Source organism: Pristis pectinata, chromosome 11 (assembly GCF_009764475.1).
Source record: "Pristis pectinata isolate sPriPec2 chromosome 11, sPriPec2.1.pri, whole genome shotgun sequence".
Taxonomy (NCBI): Eukaryota; Metazoa; Chordata; class Chondrichthyes; order Rhinopristiformes; family Pristidae; genus Pristis; species Pristis pectinata.
In genome coordinates this window covers 28,799,406-28,819,352 of record NC_067415.1, presented here as the reverse complement: position 1 = coordinate 28,819,352, position 19,947 = coordinate 28,799,406, and the positions used below count along the sequence as shown (strand labels likewise).

At 36.7% G+C, this 19,947-nt stretch overlaps 1 protein-coding gene across 5 annotated transcripts in view; it reads right to left on the bottom strand.

The window, feature by feature from the left end:
• Window positions 1-19,947, bottom strand: part of LOC127575773 (uncharacterized) — a 177,643-nt gene that overhangs the window by 17,684 nt on the left and 140,012 nt on the right. For all 5 annotated transcript variants that reach the window (XM_052025850.1, XM_052025852.1, XM_052025854.1 and 2 more), the window contains exons 6-10: window positions 19,311-19,452; window positions 8,682-8,818; window positions 5,856-6,035; window positions 3,125-3,316; window positions 905-1,084 (exon numbers count right to left, since the gene is read on the bottom strand). In XM_052025850.1, the coding sequence (XP_051881810.1) occupies window positions 905-1,084; window positions 3,125-3,316; window positions 5,856-6,035; window positions 8,682-8,818; window positions 19,311-19,452 (831 nt within the window). The remainder of the gene's footprint in view (window positions 1-904; window positions 1,085-3,124; window positions 3,317-5,855; window positions 6,036-8,681; window positions 8,819-19,310; window positions 19,453-19,947) is intronic.

Below are 19,947 nucleotides of genomic sequence, written 5' to 3'. Positions count from 1 at the left end.
TATTACTTGTATAATTTTGGTAAATAAATCCACTAATTGTCAAAGACCTCAGTCTTATATAGTTCCCTTTTTGTTGTTGAAGCAGAAAAATTCATATGATATTGAACACATTTAAGTAAGGGATTCATCCTTGAATGTATCTGGATATTATTATTTAGAGAATGATAGTGGCAAAGCAATTAAATTATCAGACAAGTAACCTCAAGGCCGAGACTAACAATACACAGAACGCGAGTTCAAATCCTACCTTGGCAGTTGTAGAATTTAAATTCAGTCAATAATCTGCAATTTAAAAACAGAACCTAGTACCAGATTGATGTAAAAACCCAGCTAGATCACTGCCAATCAGTCCATGACTCTTAAATCCATCAATGTGCTAGATTATTAAAATGGCTTCTGAAATGGCCTCCCAAGCTATTTAGATCAAAGCTAATAAGGATGGGCAATGAATGCCCACATGCTGAAAAATGAATTTAAAAAAAAGGAAGAAAAGCTATACTCTAGAAAACAGGAAATACCAGGTCCACTTCTTTTGGGGGGAAGGAGGGGTGAGTGCTGCTGCTGCTGAAACCAAGAAAATATCTAGAATAAAAAACAGATACAATCCACAAAATCTGAAACAGACTAAAGATCATAGTTCAGACATACAGGTCCTGTTTCATAATTCACCTCTGCTTATAGCTGTCATGTTTAGAATCCACAAATATCAAGGCATTTTTGAAGTATGGTCTACTACTGTTAAAATTATAGGTACCTATTCAAATAAACTCTACATCCTATAGTTAAATAGCTGAAATCCGAATTCAGAGGATGAAGTATTGTGTATTTGCTAACTTGAAATTGAATCTACAATGGAATCAACCCAAGATTATGCCATTAAATTACAGTTCTGCATTTAACATACATGTTGAAGGAAACAGGATCCTATTTCACTCAGATGAGGTTCATTTTTATTGAACTGTTTCTCCAAATCCTTCAAAAATTTTCTTTGGAATTTGTAAATCTCTTCAATGTTCCCAAAAATGGTAATCAACTGTGCTTCAGCAAACATCCCTGTATGTTTGCGACACTGACGAATATACCCCTAAAAAGTAAAAGTAATATATGTCAAGCATTTTATATCTAATATCGATCAAATAAGATGAAAAGAATAATTAAAGATGGTCTTGTTCTTTCATCCAAGTTCTTTTAAGGCCATGGCAATTTAAAATCATACTAGTTTTATTATTCACATATCAGTATTCCTAGACATACTAAATATTCAGCTGTGCTTAGAGATCTTGCAGCAAAATCAAGAAACGTAGGAAGTGCCACTTATTAAATAATCCTATTTAAGAGAAGCAATAAGATCATGCATATTGGACTGTTCAGGATGAATTTTGAAAATTTACACCCAGTCAGCATACCTAAAGGCTTTATTGTCTACATACAAATAATAAAACCAACACAATTTAGTTGATATATGTACTAAATTACAAATATCATGAAGACATGTTACACCACTAAAAAAATGTTCAAGCAAATATTTATTAGCTTCTTTATAAAGACCATTCTTTCAAAAATATTGTAATTCACAGATCACAGTTTAAGTAGACAGCATTAGTTTAATTAAGTCGGCACAACATTGTGGGCCGAAGGACCTGATCTTGTGCCATACCGTTCTATGTTCTATGATCTGGTCCATTATTCAGTAGTTCAGTATTCAGAATCTAGTAATTCCATTACTTATCCCCAGCCACTGACTCCATCCAGAAAGATGCAAATGTTAGTCACAGCGAGAATTATGCACACTGATGTATTCCCAAATCCACAGCATGCAGACAATCAGAAATAGATTTTTGAGTAATGATCTGGCAGGAATGCATGGCTAGGCATAAAAGGCTTGCAAAGCCAGGATACATGTGGGTCCCCATAACAATATCCTTTATATGGTGTAAAGGAGTAGGAGGAGACAAAGGGGAAGTATTTAATGGAAGATCAAGTGCAAGGACCATTCACGTAGAAGGATCAATAAAAGATTGTCCATCTGAAACATTAATCATTTCTCTCTCCATCTGTGCTGCATGACCTGCTGAGTGCTTCCAAAATATTCTGTTCTGTTTTCATTTCTTGCCATGTACTACTTTAGCTTTTTTATGGATTGGGAGCCTAGCATGTTGGGCTGTAGTTCAACGAAAAAGCTGAGGGCTCATGGACAATCCTGTAGGTAATGAAGGTTCAGAAAGATCGAACGTCCACAGTGAAAAATTGAAGATTAGGGTGTGGATACTAGAAACCAACAAAGTGGTGAACAATGTTGCTAAAATTGAAAACTTAATTGGAGAGAGAACAGACAAAGCAAAACAACATCAAGATATGAAGAGCTTATTTCCATGAGGCAAGAACAAGCTTGAACTTTAAGTCTACCTGGGCTATCGTGTTTTTGTGGATCTGGGGAAGGAAGTAGAAGAGGCCTGTATGAAATTGGGGGTCTGAAGTTGGAGACCTTGGAAGGAAAATCTCCAGAGGAGATGAAGTTAGCGATAATCTGGAAAATTATAGTTGTTTGATGGTTGGGTTCTGGTCCAAGAGCAAGTCAGAGAAAGTTTACAGTCTCTTCAGATTGATCGACCTTTCACAATCACCCTTAAGTGTATGAATGGTCCTTTGTCAAGCCACAACAATGCTATCCCTATCAAAAATATTAACGAGAATGTTAAGATTGAATTTGAAAGAATAGAATGTTGCAAATTTGCAGGGAAGTTAGAATGAATGAGTTGACCAGACAAGATCAAGTTGGTTGACATTATGGCAGCAAATCACAATGATAAGAGCGAAAAAACCAGAAAGGTCATGTTTGACCAAAGGTTCTTAAAATGGGAGAACTGATCCACTGTACTAGTGGAAAACAAAGGAAAAAGAGCACAGCAAGCACTACCCTTAAAATTCACTGTGAAAATTATTAATAAATTCATTAAGGAGATGACATTTCCTCAACCACAGGTCTTTGCATATGAACTTGCTGGTCAGAAGGTAAGCCAAATAGGATTGTATTTCAGGGGGAAAAAAAACTAGAAAGATGTCATTACAGTGAAATAATAGAACAAGACTCCCTCAAAATTCAGAATTGCATCTTTTGCATTACCTCACAGATGTCTTTCAGATGCTTGATGTAGACCCGTTCAGTATTCATAATCTCTTTGATTACATTTGTTCTCATCTGTTCTTGGTTTTCTGCATTTTTGTGAAGGCGATGTTTATTGCAGTGGGTATCCAAGTGCTCATCTGGAAACTTTCCAGCGTATTCACCTATGGCATCCTCCTGGTTCACCCGTAGCTAGAAAGGTATAAAGGTAAATCCAAGAAATCTGCCACGTGTAGAAAGGCTTTCATATCTACTAAGCAGGATGCTGATTTACATGTAACTGTAATTTCCAACTTGTACACACTCACTCACACTTTTCTTTCTGTATCACAATGTTTACAGGGAGCTCCTAATGAAAGTCACTTGTATTATGGATATTGTAATACGGTTGTTCTCATTATCTTTAAAGACATTTAATGGATATGGGCAGATTTTGCATTGCTGGCTCTAACCTATCACAACTGTACAACCACCATATTTCAATGAGATTACAACAAATATTTTTCACAAAGAGACTTTCTATGACGTGTAGTATTGTTTACTGGCTGCAAAAAAAATGCACAAAATAAAATCTCAACCATTTTGGCTGTGTTGTAGAACTACGTAACAGCCCCTTGTTTAATGCACAGAAATAAAACGTAAAATTTTTAAACAAACTCATGATTTTTCAATTAAACACTGGTTAAAAATGTAAGCAGTATAGCTATGTTCTCAAAACTAAACTCAGATTATTTAAGTTTTGATTTCTTATTTAAAATATAAACAGCTCTAAATCAATGAACTTAATCCACTAAAACATTGAATAAATTTGGTTATTTGAAGCAAGCTAAAATATTGTATCGAATACTCTTGTTTAAACCACAATACAATTGTTTTTGGTAGTAACCACATTAAAATAATTAGTAAGCCAGAACTGACAGCATGTACCTTTTTGAGGAACAGATGAAATACAAAATTATTCCTTTTCCACACATTGACAAATTTTTTTAATACTATATAATATACATATTGCATTACTTAGTACATTCTAAACAAACTATTGTAACAGGTTGAAAGAATACAACCATAAATAAACCACTAGCTAAAAGCAGCAATGTCCTTAATGAAATGATGCTCAAATGATGCTTTTCCTTTCACAAAATAAACTTCTTTAGACAGGTAACAAACTAATCTTAAATTGCTCTTTGAAAATGATAAGTATTTAACTGATTTCCATTCAAATCCTGATTTGCCTTTTACACTATTTGTCTATTTTACTCATTAAGAATAACAGAAGCAAATTTCATTCATGCACAAAATAATGGAAACAATGTTTGTTTAAGTTCCCTGTATTACTTTTTTTTTGCTTACTGGAATGTGGGCGATAGGTGATTTAAAAGTTTTTATTTGAAATAGTTAACCCTTACCCCCTCCTTCGCCTTTATCCTCCAAGCAATACCACACACTATTTTGTATTGGAAGGTGGTTCCTGCTTGCAGTTTGTCCTCAGTAAGTGTCTCTCTGCAACTAATTCATGCCAAAACCCTATGGGAAAGCATGTCAGAAATGTGTGCTCAAAGTTGTATCTTTCTATTTGGTATACAACCCAACATGTTTATTTCTGAGATTCTGACTGATGTGTGTGGAGAACAGGACAAGTGTTGTGGAGGCTTTGGCTGAAGATTGCCCAACTGCTTGAAGCCTTCCCGAAGCAGGGTCTGGCAATAGGGACCCGATACAAGGCACAGTACCAGAAGCACAAAACTGAGATACCCAGGCATAACGTCAGCTCATGTCCAATCGTCTAGGTCCAAACCCAGATCATTATCATGCTCTAGACCTCGTTGCACTGCACTGAGCTTGGGGTTGTCAGTGTAAAATGGGTACAGTATCAGTAGTTCACATCTGTCAATGCATATTAACACTGAGATACAATACAGGCAAATCCAAATCCTCTGTTGCATTAGAATGGGGTACAGTAATGTTGGAACAATTCTGCCCATCTTAACTGTTAAAAGGTGAACAAGGTAATTGTCACTGAATGGTGAAATGCCATTTATTTAAAACATTGCACATGGCCTCAACTAATCAGCAGACAATGCTGTGGATTAGTCGGATGCAGGTTTGAACAGGATCTATTATCATGAAGGGTACCCAAGAATCAGTAGCTAGAGTTCTCGATCATTGCTCAAGACACACAAGATCAAGTCACACCATTGTCACAAAGAGTTTAAACTCAAAATTTAAGAAAAAAGGAAATCTAGTCTTAGTAACAGTAATGATGAAATTACTGGATTGTTATAAAAACTAATGTCCTTCAGGGAAGGAAATCTGCCAGGCTTACCTCGTATGTTCAACATATGACTCCAGACCCACCAACCTGGTTGACCCTTAATTACCAGTTCAGCAGCAATTAAGGATGGACAATGAAGGCTGGTATAATCAGCTACATCCAGATCCAAAGAATTAATAAAAAAAAATTCTTGAGCCTAAAACATGGTTGCCTACAGGTATTAGGGATTCAGCTACAACAAATGTCAGACCAGAGTGGCAAAGTAGTAAATTACTTGCCAACCCTTCTAATTGGTGTGCGCATATTCCGCGGGGACTATAAAATTGGGGAATAGATGCAAAATGAAGGGAATCACCATCAAATTAAAAATAAGGTTTAGCAAATGAAATTAACTCATCGGCATTCACGAGGAAGACAATCTATGATCACATTTCTCAAATTTCGTACTGAAAAACATACTCGAACAAAGCTGGCAGGAAACCAGGCTTCTTTGTCATCAATCATGCCCCACCACCATTCCTTGTTGGAGGCATCAAGCACTTGGATGACTTCTCCGGCTTTGAATCCAAGCTCCTGATCATCCATGGTAACATGATCCCATAGTGCCTCTGCACAGACAACGTGGCCATCACTTATTAGCTATAGAAAGAAACAAGTTTCAGTTTACATCTTTGATGGATGAATGTAAAATGTCACAAAGTGTGCACAGAATTAATTAGAACCAATAATTATTAATGAATTGGGGGAGGGGGAAGTGGGAACCTTAATTACTTTAACCCGGTGATTGACTAACACAGAAAAACAGTGCAGGTTCATTTGCTGGTATGCGTTATTGTCCAATTTCAGTTGGGCTAGCAAAAGACAAGTAAACTTGGCTTCGGTCTGGGTTAACAAGGGGTCAAGTATCTCACCTATGATTGACTTAGTAAAACAGCTTGTTAATAGTCACTGTAAAAACTCTCACAAATAAAATGGCTGCAAGCACCAGATACTGCATGATCCCTGGTATCTCTGGAATAACGGTGTGCAAAAATTATTGCAAAAGTTTTTGTTTTTAAAAAGATAACATCTGGGTTCAATTTATACCTATTTTAGCCATCTGAATGAACTTGCAATAATATCTGAACTCCATAATAAAAGATAGAAAATAAATAGAAAATTCAATAAAATCTCAGCCTTAGTGATTGGGCCATTATATTGTTACCCAAAATAAAATTAACTGAAATTTTTCATTCAGGTTATCTGTAGTGGTGCTCTCAGTGAATATGAAGATATTCTGTTTAATATTATATTACTAAACTGCTGAAATAATTTAAACATATTTCACCTCAAGATAGTGCTACAGACATAACGTATCTTATAATGCTACATGATAGGGTATTAAAAGGAAAGAAATGGAATTGCTGCTTTGCTACCACAAATAAAATTAAAAAACAAATTGTGAAAACCCCAAAAAATTAAATATTTTGAATTGAGAAACATATAAATAAAAGTTAATTTTAGCACAGATTGATTATTAACCTATGACCTACCAAGGCCAAAAATGATTATGACCTCTGCCAACTCTCCTTGGAAATGTTGGACTAAACAAAAAGTACTCCCCAAGAGATAAGCAGAACCTAAACAACAAACATAAAAAATACTTACCAACCTTTGTCCTACAGAGAACAAGTCTGGGGAATTAATAATGAAAAACAAGGAAATGGCAGATGACTTGCTTACATTTGTCTTCAGTAGGTTTTGCAACACACCTTTGGTGGCTTCATTCAAGTCACTTATACAAATTGTAAAAACCTGGGGCTCTTGCGCCAATCACCATGGCACACAACTCCTTAAATATTGAGGTTCATCTTGAATGATGCCTTCTGGAAATGTGTATATTTTCCATCATCTTTCACTACAGAAGATAGAAGTAACATCCCAGAAATAGTGTACCTTGGGAAATATAAGTGAGGGAAAAATTTGGGAAAATTTCAATAACCACACAAGTAGAACTAAGCAAGTTGTTGGAGCTGTAGTCCTGCATGTCCCTGGACTTTGATAGACATCAATCTAGGTTCTTAAAAGAAGCAACTAGTGAGATGATTGATGCATTGGTTCTAATTTTAAAAAATTCGAGTTTCAGAGAATGTTCTATTTGATTGTAAAGTAGCAAATGCAACTTTCTTTATTTAGAAAGGGAGGTAGAAATCAGGAACCTAGGCCAGTTAGCTTCACATTGGTCATGGGAAAAGCGGTAGAAGCTATTGAGGATGTCATAATGGGGTAGTTAAACTACAAGGCAATCAGGAAAAACTAATATGGTTTTGTGAAAGGGAAATCATGGTTTACCAAGTTACTGGAGTTATTACCTGTGCTGTAGATAAAGGGAAACCAGAGATAAATTATACATACATTTTCACAAGACGTTTGTCTCAAAGAAGAATGATAAATCAAAGTTTGCAGAGCATGAAAGCTTATAGCATTGGAGCATAAACAGAAAGGTTGACTATGGATGTTATGCTTTAGTTTTAGAGGGCTATAGTGCGACCACATCTGGAGTATTTTGCCCATTATTAGTCTCCTTACTTAACGAAGGGATTAATGCATTGAAAGCAGTTTAGAGACACTTTACTCAACAAATACTGGAGTGGGTGGTTTGGCTGATGAGGAAAGATTCGACACGATAGACTTGTATCTGCTGGGGTTTAGAAAAGTGATTGAAATATACAAGATCCTGATGGGTCTTGAAAAGAAGAGATGCTTCCTCGAGAGGATCTAGAGCTATGGATGAAAAACACGATGATGCTGGAGGAACTCAGCAGGCCAGGCAGTATCCATGGAGAAAAGCAGGCGGTTACCCACTTAAGATACAGATGAAGCAAAATTTTTCCTGAATCTGCTTCATTCCTTAATGATCAAGTAATGCAAATGGCAGTGATGTTATAAAACCTCTATCTCAATTTGAACACTAGCATGGAATGTGTGCTAGTGTGATTACAGAAAAGTTTAAAGAAACTCACTTTCATGAACTCTCTTTATAAACAATCTATAGAAAAGTTCGAAGTACGTTCCAAGGAAATAATTCTTATTGAAAGGCAAGTAACTGCAGATCCTCGAAATCTGAAATAAAAAACAAAGTACTGGAAATACTCAGCAAGTCAGGCAGCATCTGTAGAGAGAGAAACAGTTAATGTTTCAGAAAAATGGCCTTTCATCAAAACTAATTCACTTAAGTGTTTAACTGGGACTTTTGATCACATCCTTACAACTCAAGGCAATATATATGTCATAATAATACTTCACCTCATTTACAGCAAGTTGTTCTCCACCAGGCTGAAGGTATCTGGGATTTGCATGGTTTACTTCTCCATATGCTAAATCCTCCTCACTGCCATTGTCATCAACCAGCGCAGAAGACTCTGTGCCTCCATCGGCAGAAACTAAAAGGAAAAAGTACACTGCTTAAGGACACTTTATATCTGAATCTTTTCGAATATTTATGCTGCATTTTAATAATTAACTGCATTGTGTGCAAACATTTTGACACTATGGCTAATTTAAATCTAAGTCATATTGACAACAGCAATCAAAACGTTTGAGGTTGATGTTATACACAGATTTAATGACCCATCTTGAACTACTTATCCTCATCAATATACAGCAAAATGAGGAGTCTCTAAAGAAATATTCATCTTCAGCATTCTGTTGGTGGAAATTTCAATATCAACACCACCAAAAACTACAAATAAATGTACTAGCAGGAAAAAGAAAATCCAGGAAGTACAAATTGTATAGACTTCACAGCAATTACAATTAATGAAATTCTGACATACATTGCAGTATTTTGTTAACTTACAATAGAAGTTACTCCACATAAAATTTCATGGCTGAAAAATGGTTTGGTTTGCCCTGTGAAAGGCACTATATGAAGACAAATTAATTTTCCTTTAATATAGCCTAATATAGTGACGTATAGTATCACAATGTCAGATTTTCAGAGTGCCTAAGTAAAAATTTAGATAATGTGGCAAAGCTTCTCAACTGCAGCATCACAATATAGTTCAATCCTCATGCAAACATTATGAAGGTTATCAATCTAAAATGTTAACTGTTTCTCTCTCTCATTTATTTCCAGAATGTTTTGTCTTAGTCAGATTTCCAACATCTGCAGTATTGTATAACCCAAAGGTTTCGTCAGTGTGGAAATCAGCATACCAGGTATTCCCTTGATAATCTTACCATTTCTTCTCATGTTTTCTTCTTGTATTGTAGTTTTACACTTTCTACATTATTAATGAAAACAACACCAATTCTAGAGACTTCTGACTATTTTGCTCGTTTTATCAGGAACACATCCATTTGTGACATTATTAAAGGTAAAACTATTACTAGAACAACTCCCCCTCCCCCACATCAACCGTTTCTTATGTTGGTGAAAGTAACAATGCAGAAAAAATCATTGTGCTGATTGTTTCACATTGTTTTGAAAGCAAAGCAAGGCAATAAGCAGTGCTGACCAAGCAAAAGTAGTATTATAACATAAAACTTGTATTTTATGTCCCCAAGGTCAGTAATAGAATGTACATTCTGGGAACAGAACATACAGTTGCTTAGTTAAAAAGCATGTATTATCTAGTCTAAATTAAAACCACTCTTCAGCCACAAATTCTACAATGAATTGTAAGCCAGTTTAGTTGTATTCAAAATTCACCTACAGAAATTATAGGCCCTTGAAACCATTTCTAACTTTGGAAAGTTAGCATCAGCTATGGTGATCACTAGAAAAATTCAAAAATTATGTCTAGTAAGTCAATAAACACGAAATATGGTGGAGAGAAATTTAAAGCCAAATGAAATCCATTGACCTAACTTCTTATGTTCAAGGGATTTCAAGTTGAAATCTATATGTACTATCTATCAATCTGGAAAAGTGCTCAATTCAATGACCAGAGGATTCTAAAACAATAACGTTACTTTGGTTGAGTGATTGATTAAAAGTTCATAATGTGTCATCGATGACACAATACTGCCCATTACAAATGGTAGGATCACAAACTTGGCCCCAAACTGAAGAGATCAAAGAAACTATTGTCTTAATTGGACAAATCTCACTGAAAGGAGCAGCTCATGACATCAGTTAGACTTTTCCCTAGATCTTTAGCACCATAATTAAATGGAAATGCAAACAGGCAATAATCAGCATTTGGGACACTGGTGAACGATGGTGGGACCACAGTAATGTTCCTTAACCAATTAGTTTAAGAATTGAAAAGAAAGAGTAAAATGATAGGAAAGTGAAATAAAGAACAAGAATTAGTGTTAAAAGGGTACAAAAACAAAAGGGAAAGACACATTGAATTAACAGAGAGAAGGTAAATAAAATTAAGAATGTTGAATTTAGAAATCTCTACTAAGTTATTACATGCAGGATTGATAGTCAACAGTTTAAATGATCACTTTTTGGGCCAGAGATATCTCATTAACATGTCACAAGAAAGGGCACGCACTCTATTAATTATGTGCCCTAATCTTCTGCAGTAGGTTTAATGAGCAATTAATGTGCAATTCCAGTAAGTTTTTAAAAAGTAATGGGGAAGTTAAATCATGATATGCTGTTTGCACAAGTCAAACCAAACTTTCAGCAGACGTAGAGATTTGCAAGTCATGGCACATCTCTTCAGCCCTGAATTTGCTAGGAAATTTGCACATTAATAATGGCATGCTCAGTGAACACGTCATTATTTTTCTCAGCAGTTTGGTTCAATATTTTCTGTGTGGGAGGAGCAATCAGCTACTACCGAATATGGTGCCCTTTGATACAAGAATGATCTATTGTGATTTAAATTAATTAGTAAGAACCCAAAAAATGTGGATATTAATGAATTTGCATAGTTCTGATAAGTAGGATCACCAATGTAATGCAACCCCGTGCATTAAAGGTAGAAAAGAGATGGATAATTTAATCGTAAAATCTGTTACAAAAGTAATATTAAACTGGAAATAATTAAATTTTCATCCAAAATGTATTAAAAAACTGCAGATACTCTAAATCTGAAACAAAAAGAGAAAATGCAGGAAACACTCAGCTCAATCTGAAACATTAACTGTTTCTCTTTCCACAGATACTGTTCGACAAGTTGAGTATTTAACATTTTCTAGTTTTGTTAATACATTTATACATTTTAATAATCTACATTTCTTAGAGGAATTGACAAAGCAATACATATATATATATATATATATATATATATTACCAAATAACAGATTGTGATAAAATGTGTTTAATGTTTAAATTCAACTTTACAGCATTGCTTTCAATTCTACAAAAAAGCAAATAAAAAAATTGATCCAATGATTTCAAGAACTGCACAATGTCACAGAAGAAATAGATCTAGTAAGGTTATAGTCTACTTATCAAGCACCAGAAAATGCAAATGTCAAGCCAGATAAGCATAGTGGAAACTGGTACTGTTGCTAGGATACCAGAGCTCCAGAGTTCAAATAGCGAGACTAGGAAAAGTTGCCATTATCTTCACAGTACATTACTGTAGTAAAAACACTGATCTTAAACCTTAAATGCATTATTACAGATTTTAAATGTTGTAACTCTAATTTTCATGGTCTTCAAATTACACAGTACGATACTAACATCCATATGCTTAAAATATCCACCCAAATTTTTCCTCTCTGCTATTTCCAAAACGCATTGATTAATACCACTAAAATAATGGAGATATAAATACTAAACACCTTTGCCCAGAACTTTTATGCTAGAATTCCAATGCATGAATTAAGGGCCTACATCTATGTAATGCTTCAGGCTTTTCAATCCATTAATTTTATTTAGGGTTGAAAATATTTTAGATTTACTATCAGATCTGAATAAAGAAAAACTGCACTCTGTCTTTTTAATTAATCTTTATCAATAGACCCTTAACATGGCCTTTTAAGGAATCAATACATGCACACGCAGTTTGTTTAGTACTGTTAACAGTACAAATTCATAATATTAAGCATATTACAAAAGACCATTTTGTACATTATATCCAAGATGTAAGAACAGTTTAAGGATAATGCATCCATAAAATTAAAGCTCTGTGTCTAAAAAAGAAAGCACTTGATTTAGCGATTAATTCACACAATTTCCGGCATTCTTACAGACTACATTAGGATACACAGATTTCAGCTGCAAACTTCCTCCACTATGTAAGACTTAAGCCTAAATGGCAAATCTTCCCAAAATACCTCCAGATGTCATTTTAGGTCATTCACTCCATGCATGAAAATTGTGTTTTCCATGATATAATAAGTATCAAGTTCTATGTGGTGAAATACATTGCATTGTAAAATTTTGAGCCACATCTAAATGGTTGCCAGTACTTCTGTTGAAACAATGACAGATATAACCTTACCCAAATAGTTAATGGATCTTGTTATTTTTGAATAACAGCCATAAACAAAATATTAAATTATAATCAATGTTCAATTTAAATACAGCCTTTCCCTATGTGCTTAGTCATTAGCACTCCGAGTTTCCAAGATCAAGATGACTAATGCATTTTTCAGAAATGTATATCCTCACATCAATTTGAATAAATCCAGAGTACATCTTTTTAGTTTTTACATTTCATGCAATGTTTCATCATTATCATTAGCTACTTCCCCATATGAATTTTACCTTTAATTTTCATGGCTATGTGCAAATCATCAATACATTTCTGCCATACATACCAAGCTGCAGACTCTCCAGGCTCCAAAATCTGGTCATTTCCCCCTTTGCTACCATTCTTGCAAATGAATTGTGTTTAACAGCAAAGCAGCTGATTTAGATTAAAGACATTACTGCTATTTCCCAACACAGCAAATCCTGTGCATTTGAAACTGCAGTGATTCATTCATTGGTTCAATTGGCTGCCGAGTTCATCAGGCCAGACACCAATCCAACACCAGTGGCTTACTGTACACTATACTTCCAACTACTCAGTATTTTTTTTCTCTGATGTCATGGGGTGACTCTAGGGAGGTTGTTATAGCAAAGGAATAAGCAATGACAAAGGGATTCTGCAAAATTGTTCTTCCCTAATAGTATCTCAGGAATTGTGCAAATACTTTTTTTTAAATTTTAGAAGACTTGTTTTTCAACTGTCACAAAAATTTGAAATGTTAAGATTTGTATACCAACATGGTAAAATATGCAACTTCAAAATTTAGGTGGATAGTGTTCCGTAATAGATCTCTTTTACAGAATCTTTTTTTGATTTATTAAACCATCAAGTTCAGCAAAGCAAATTTCTTTCAATGACATGCTCGGAAACCCCCCCTTTCTCTAAACAGCCTTTGCAATGCACCACAATAGACCCCTCGCAATGATCTGACTGCTACAAATTGAATTGGACCTGAATATAACTTAGTAGCTAAATGCTGCACTGCATTATTAATGCTTCACCAGCATACCTTTCACATGTTCGTTAAAAAAACTGATGTATAAACCTCATATTTCTTCTAAAACTAGTCAACAGTTACAAAATCTGGACCCAGCAAACTGTAGTTAGTTTAAAGAGAATAGGAACTTCAAAAAAATACACACCAAAATTATAGTCATCATCTCATTTCATTGTGCTATTATTTTTTTTAGGACTATACATCTAGAAATCAATATTTTCCCTAGTGTGTGGAACACAACAGTGACCATTTCCAGGCCAACTGGTGCCAGTGGAAATCTCAATAGGCATTCCATTTGAAATTCACCATTGTACATCTGAAATCATTTCCACATCAGACATGCATCAAATGATGACATTCCCTTTGCAACATTTCCATTGAAGCACTGCAGAGAAATAAACGCACCTTGTCCCTGAAACAATGCTTTAATAGTGTAACTCCCAGAGGAATATCCCACTCATTTAAGCCTCATCACTTATCTCCTCTCCCTTGGGACTCATCCTCACACCCAGCTACCACAGTACCACCACTAATCTCATCCACCTGACTGGCCCTGGTCCCAAGACCTGATTGACCAGGACTTAAACCCCAGAACTCCATTCCTTACACAACTTCACAAGGTATTGACTTCTAGCTACCATCACTCCTCACTCCCAACCCTCTTCCTCCACTCCCTCATGCAGACACATACTCTGTCCCAAATGCTATATTTTCAGTCACAGGTTCTAAGATGAATGGAAATGTGCAATAGTGTTTCAAAGTGCCTGTCGCTTTGCATATCACAAATAATCCTAATATGCACCAGGTAGGGCACAGAACAACGTCACATATCATCTTCAAAAACTCATTTTATTCAGAATGTTCTTTCAGCCTGCAAAATTACTCCTCTATTTAAGAAAGGTGAGATGAGGAATCTAAAGCTCTCTGTGGTAAAGAATTCCAAAGACTCTCAACACACAGAAATTTTTTCCAATTTCCATCTTAAATGGGTCGCCCCATATTTTGAACACTTCCATGCACGGTACAGTGGTGTAGTTAGCAGAGCTGCTGCCCCACAGCACCAATGGAGCAGATTCAGTCCTGACCTCTTATGTTGTGTGGTTTGCATGTTCTCCCTGTAACCATGTGTTTTTCCTTGGGGTGCTCTGGTTTCCTCCCATATCCCAATGATGTGTCGGTTGGTATGTTAATGGCTGCTGTAAATTGCACCTAGTGTGAAGGTGAGATGTAGAATCTAGGGAGAGCTGATGGAAATGTGAGGAGAATAAAATGGGATTTATTGTCAGATTAGTGAAAATAGACAGTTGATTGCCACTGCATACTCAGCAGGCTGAAGGGCTTGTTTCCATGCTGTATTTCTCCATGACACATTCTTTCAGCTTTTACTCTGCCAGCCCTATAAGAAGCTTAAATGTATGAATAAGGTTACTAATTAGAGTTTAGAAGAATGAGAGGCAGAATTCCAAACTGTTCGATCATTCCACATAGGACAATCCCTCCATACTAGTGATCATTCCACTGAATCTTCTCTTAACTGCCTCCAATGAAATAATATCCTTTCCTGAATAGGGGAACAAAAACTATTCACATTACCCTAGATTTAAGCCCAATAGTGCCTTGTACAGCTGCTTTCATAATCCAACTCCCTTGAAAAAAAGGACACAAATTCCATTTGCCTTCCCTATTACCTGCTGTGCTTGCATGCTAGTTTTCTGTTGCATGCACCAAGTTCCCTAGATCACTTAATGTTGCAGATTCCTGCAGTTCCTCTATATTTGAGTAATACTCTTCTTTTTCTCTCCTTCATTTCAAAATGAACCTTAGATTCTCCTGCTTTATACCTTAAATACCAGCATGTGGTCACTCACTTAACCTGTCAATATCTCCCTTCAATATCTCTCTATAAACTAACTTTCCCCACTTATTTTTGCTTCATCCACACATTTGGCTATTATTCATTCACTTTCTTTCTCCAAGTCATTAAAGTATAGTTTAAACAAATCAATCACTGATCCCCAGGATACCCCACTAGTTACAGGCTGCTAACTGGAAAATGACCCCCTTATCCCTTCTCAGTGCTTCCTGCCCTTTAGCCAGTGCTCTATCCACGTCAAGTGAGGCAACTTTGTTGAATGTTTTCTGAAAGTCCAAATACAATGCATCTGCTGTTTCTCCTTTATTAACTCTGGCTGAGACTTCTTCAAAACTATAATAAGTTTGTCAGGCATGAGTTTATGATTTTCCAAATGTGCTGCTGTTACTTCTTTAATATTCAAACATTATCTATAAATTCGCAGACGACACCACTCAGAGGGCAATGAGGATGTGTACAGGAGTGAGGTAGATGTCACAATGAGGACTGGTGTGTGTTCTCCCAACTTCCCCTTCCTGAAGTCCACAATCAATTCCATGGTCTTGCTGATGTTGAGTGGTGTCACAACAACCTCTCACTCAACATCAGCAAGACCCTAACCCTAACACACACGAGTCCTCACTGAGGGGTCAGCAGTGGAAAAGGTGAGCAGCTTCAAGTTCCTGGGTGTCAGCATCTTGGAGGATCTATCCTGGGCCCAATACATTGATGCAATCACAAAAATGGGAAGCCAGTGGCTCTACTTCGTTAGGAGTTTGAGAAGATTTGGTATGTCACCAAAGGCTCTTGCAAATTTCTATAGATATACAGTGGAGAGCATTCTAACTGGTTGCATCACCACCTGGTATGGAGACTCCAATGCGCAGGATCGAAAGAGGCTGCAGAGGGTTGTAGACTCAGTCAGCTCCATCACAGGCACAACCCTCCTCGCCATCGAGGACATCGTCAAGAGGCAGTGCCTCAAGAAGGTGGATCCATCACTAAGGACCCTCACCATCCGGGACATGCCCTCTTGTTACTACCATTGGGGGAGACAGTACAGGAGCCTGAAGACCTAAACTCAATGATTCAGAAACAGCTTCTTCCGCTCCACCATCAGGGTTCTGAACATTTATGAACACTACCTCATTATTGCTTTTTGACTATGAATTACAAAATAAATAGTTCATTTTTATGTCTTTGCACTGTCCTGCTGCAGCAAAACAAATTTCACGTCATACAAGTCAATGATAATAAACCTGATTCTGAGTAATTCAGCTAAGTTTGAATTCAATGAAACACATAGCAACAATGATTACATTTTGGATATAGACACCACCTGGCTGTTACATGGCATTAATGTACCTGTAACTGCAACCCAAGCCCAGGTGCTTTCCATATTTTCACAAGCAGTGCTACTTTTGGAGGCCGTTAAACCCTATGAGACCTTCAACGAATAATCCTTTGTAACAGAGGGAAAATTGTTTATCAAGCAGGTGACACTGAGGACATCACCTGAACAATTAGCAGCAATATCTGGGGGCTGCAAATATCAGCCTCTGGCAATTATACAAATCTTCTTTTGGAACCAGTTTAATTAGACTCTTTGGAAGGATTTGACCTTTGGGCTCACTTAATCATCCTTGGAGTTATATTTGGTCAAATGCTTCTTTGATTCTGAAGGGATACTCTCACCTCCAATCTAGTGGTCTGCAATCAAAGACCAAGGTTACAAGGCTGCAAAAATGTAGTTCTGGTGGAGCCAAAATTGAGAATTATTGAGTGGGTTAAGGCATTTAATGCTGCTTCTGAATATTCCTAAAACAAAGGGAGGTTGATAAAAGGGGCATTTGGCTGGGTTATAAAATCCAAAACTGCAGATGCTGAAAATCAGAAATAAAAACAGAAAACGCTGTAAACACTCAGCAGGTCAGGTAGCATCTGTGGAAAGTTACACTTTACATCAAAGACTCTTTGTCAGAACTGGGAAAGAGAAAACAAGTTAGTTTTAAATTGTAGAGGATGAGGGAGGGCTGGGTTACATGTATTTTGTTTTTGTGTGGCGAGTACATACATGGGAAACCTGGATTATTGGAGAAATGCATTCAAACATGTTTGGATGGGATTGTGACTGGCTCTGCACTATCAAAGTTTTCAATATTTTACACGTGTCAAATGGAGTGAATTAGGGAGAAGCAGCCATAGTCAGAAACTAAGTTGTGTAAGATATGGTGTAGTAGTTAGCATAACACTATTACAGCACCAGCAACCCGGGTTCAATTCAGGCCGCTCTCTGTAAGGAGTTTGTATGTTCTCCCCGTTCTGTGTGGGTTTCCTCTGGGTGCTCCAGTTTCCTCCCATGCTCCAAAGACATACATGTTAGGAAGTTGTGGGCATGCTAAGTTGGCGCCAGAAGTGTAGCGACACTTGTGGGCTGCCCCCAGAACACTTGACGCAAAAGATGTATTTCACTGTGTTTCGATGTACACATGACTGATAAAGATATCTTATCTTATTGTCTTACCTACTAATACAAGTGAGAACAAGCCATCATGAACCATTTAAGATGCAATTACCTGCAGTAGTCAGACAGACACCATAGTCTCAGATCGCAGGTTACTGGATCAGAGCAGAAGGTCACTTAAGAGGTATTGTTTGAAAACTGCCAAGGCAATTGCTTCCATTGATACTTTGTTAAATAACGCAACACCCATAGATATTTTATGGATACTGAAAGCAGTCATTTGGTGTGGGACAGCTTGGTTTTGTAGCATTGTAAATCACACAGGAGAAAAATAGATAAATGTTTATATTAATCAGATTACATTGAAACCCCTCCCAGGAAGAGAATGGATAAGGACTTTGGTTTAGGGCAAGGCAGAAGAGATTTTGAGGGGATACAAGGGTGGCAAGTACCTGAGAAAGTGGTTGAAGCTGGGTCAATGACAGCATTTAAAAAGTGTTGAGACTTGAATCACTTAGGCATAGAGGACTGTGGACCAAGTGCTGGGAGATGGGATTAATACAGAAGAGTATCACCAGATCAGTGTGGATGAGTTGGGTCTGTTTCCATACTGTATGATTCTCTAAGGGATCCAGATTGGTTATCCTGCCACTTGACACATGGTTATAGACATTTGTTCTGTCAATCAGTATTTGAGTTGTTTATGTATCCAAAGAGTCATCCCTCAAGACAGTGGTAAAACAAGGATCTTTTGGGCATAGGGATTCCTAATAAAGGTGACTGAAATTTCAGAGGCGTCTTCTTGGTTGAGATGTGCTCCCATTGCAAATATGTCATTCTACAGACTCACTTGGCAACACCTAAAATATTGAAGTAAACTAATTGTATTATTGAAGCTATACTTAATCACCTGTTGTATATATTTTGAAGTCAGAGAGATTTTACTGAGATTCTCCTGGGAGATTCTTCCACCAGGTCTCCTCCCAAACCTCTGCTTGTGCTGAATAAAAGGCCTTTTGAATCTACAGCTCTGGTCTCTGTGTAGCTCAAAGTCACAGCAGAGTGAAATGAATTTGCTCAGATTGATATCTATGATGGTAGGAAATGTGCTTTACTGAAGATGCTTGCAATCATGATCACAATATGCTTACTGATTTAGAGAAATGTCACTTACTATTTGATGTCCTCATTTGTCTTCTGCGTCCAACCCGATCTAAACCAATGGGTGTGCTGTGGGAGAAGGTTAAAGGTCGAATTCTGGCAGACACTGCTTTGTATGGTGGCACTTGATGTGAAGGGATGGGCGGTCGAACTGACTGAAAACAGAAAAAATGAACAAAGCATTTGATTAGAAAAAATATTAATCATTAAGCTTAGTTGAACAAGATTAATATTAAAGGTATTTGTTATACATGCATATACAAATTCTACTGAATTCCCAATTTAACCAAAGAAATATTCAAGTTGTTTTGAATTCGGGTGTTTCAAGTTCATGAATTTTTTTTCAGCTCACAATCATTATGTTTTACATCTTATTTTTCAAAATGCAAGACAGCTTAGCTGATAGACAAAAGGGGGTAGATGGCTTCTCAAGAGGAAATGAAAGCAGCAGCCTGATTAGTGGCACTATGATAGGTTCTGTTGTGCAGCAGGGAAGGGCAAAGTCTAAGTGATAGGGAACTCTCTAATCAGGGGCACTGACAGGCATTTCTGTGGTCACGGGCAAGAATCCAGGATGGTGTGTTGCCTTCCTCGTGCTAGGGCCAAGGAGGTCTCTGAGCAGGCACAAGACATTTTGAAAGGAGAGGGGG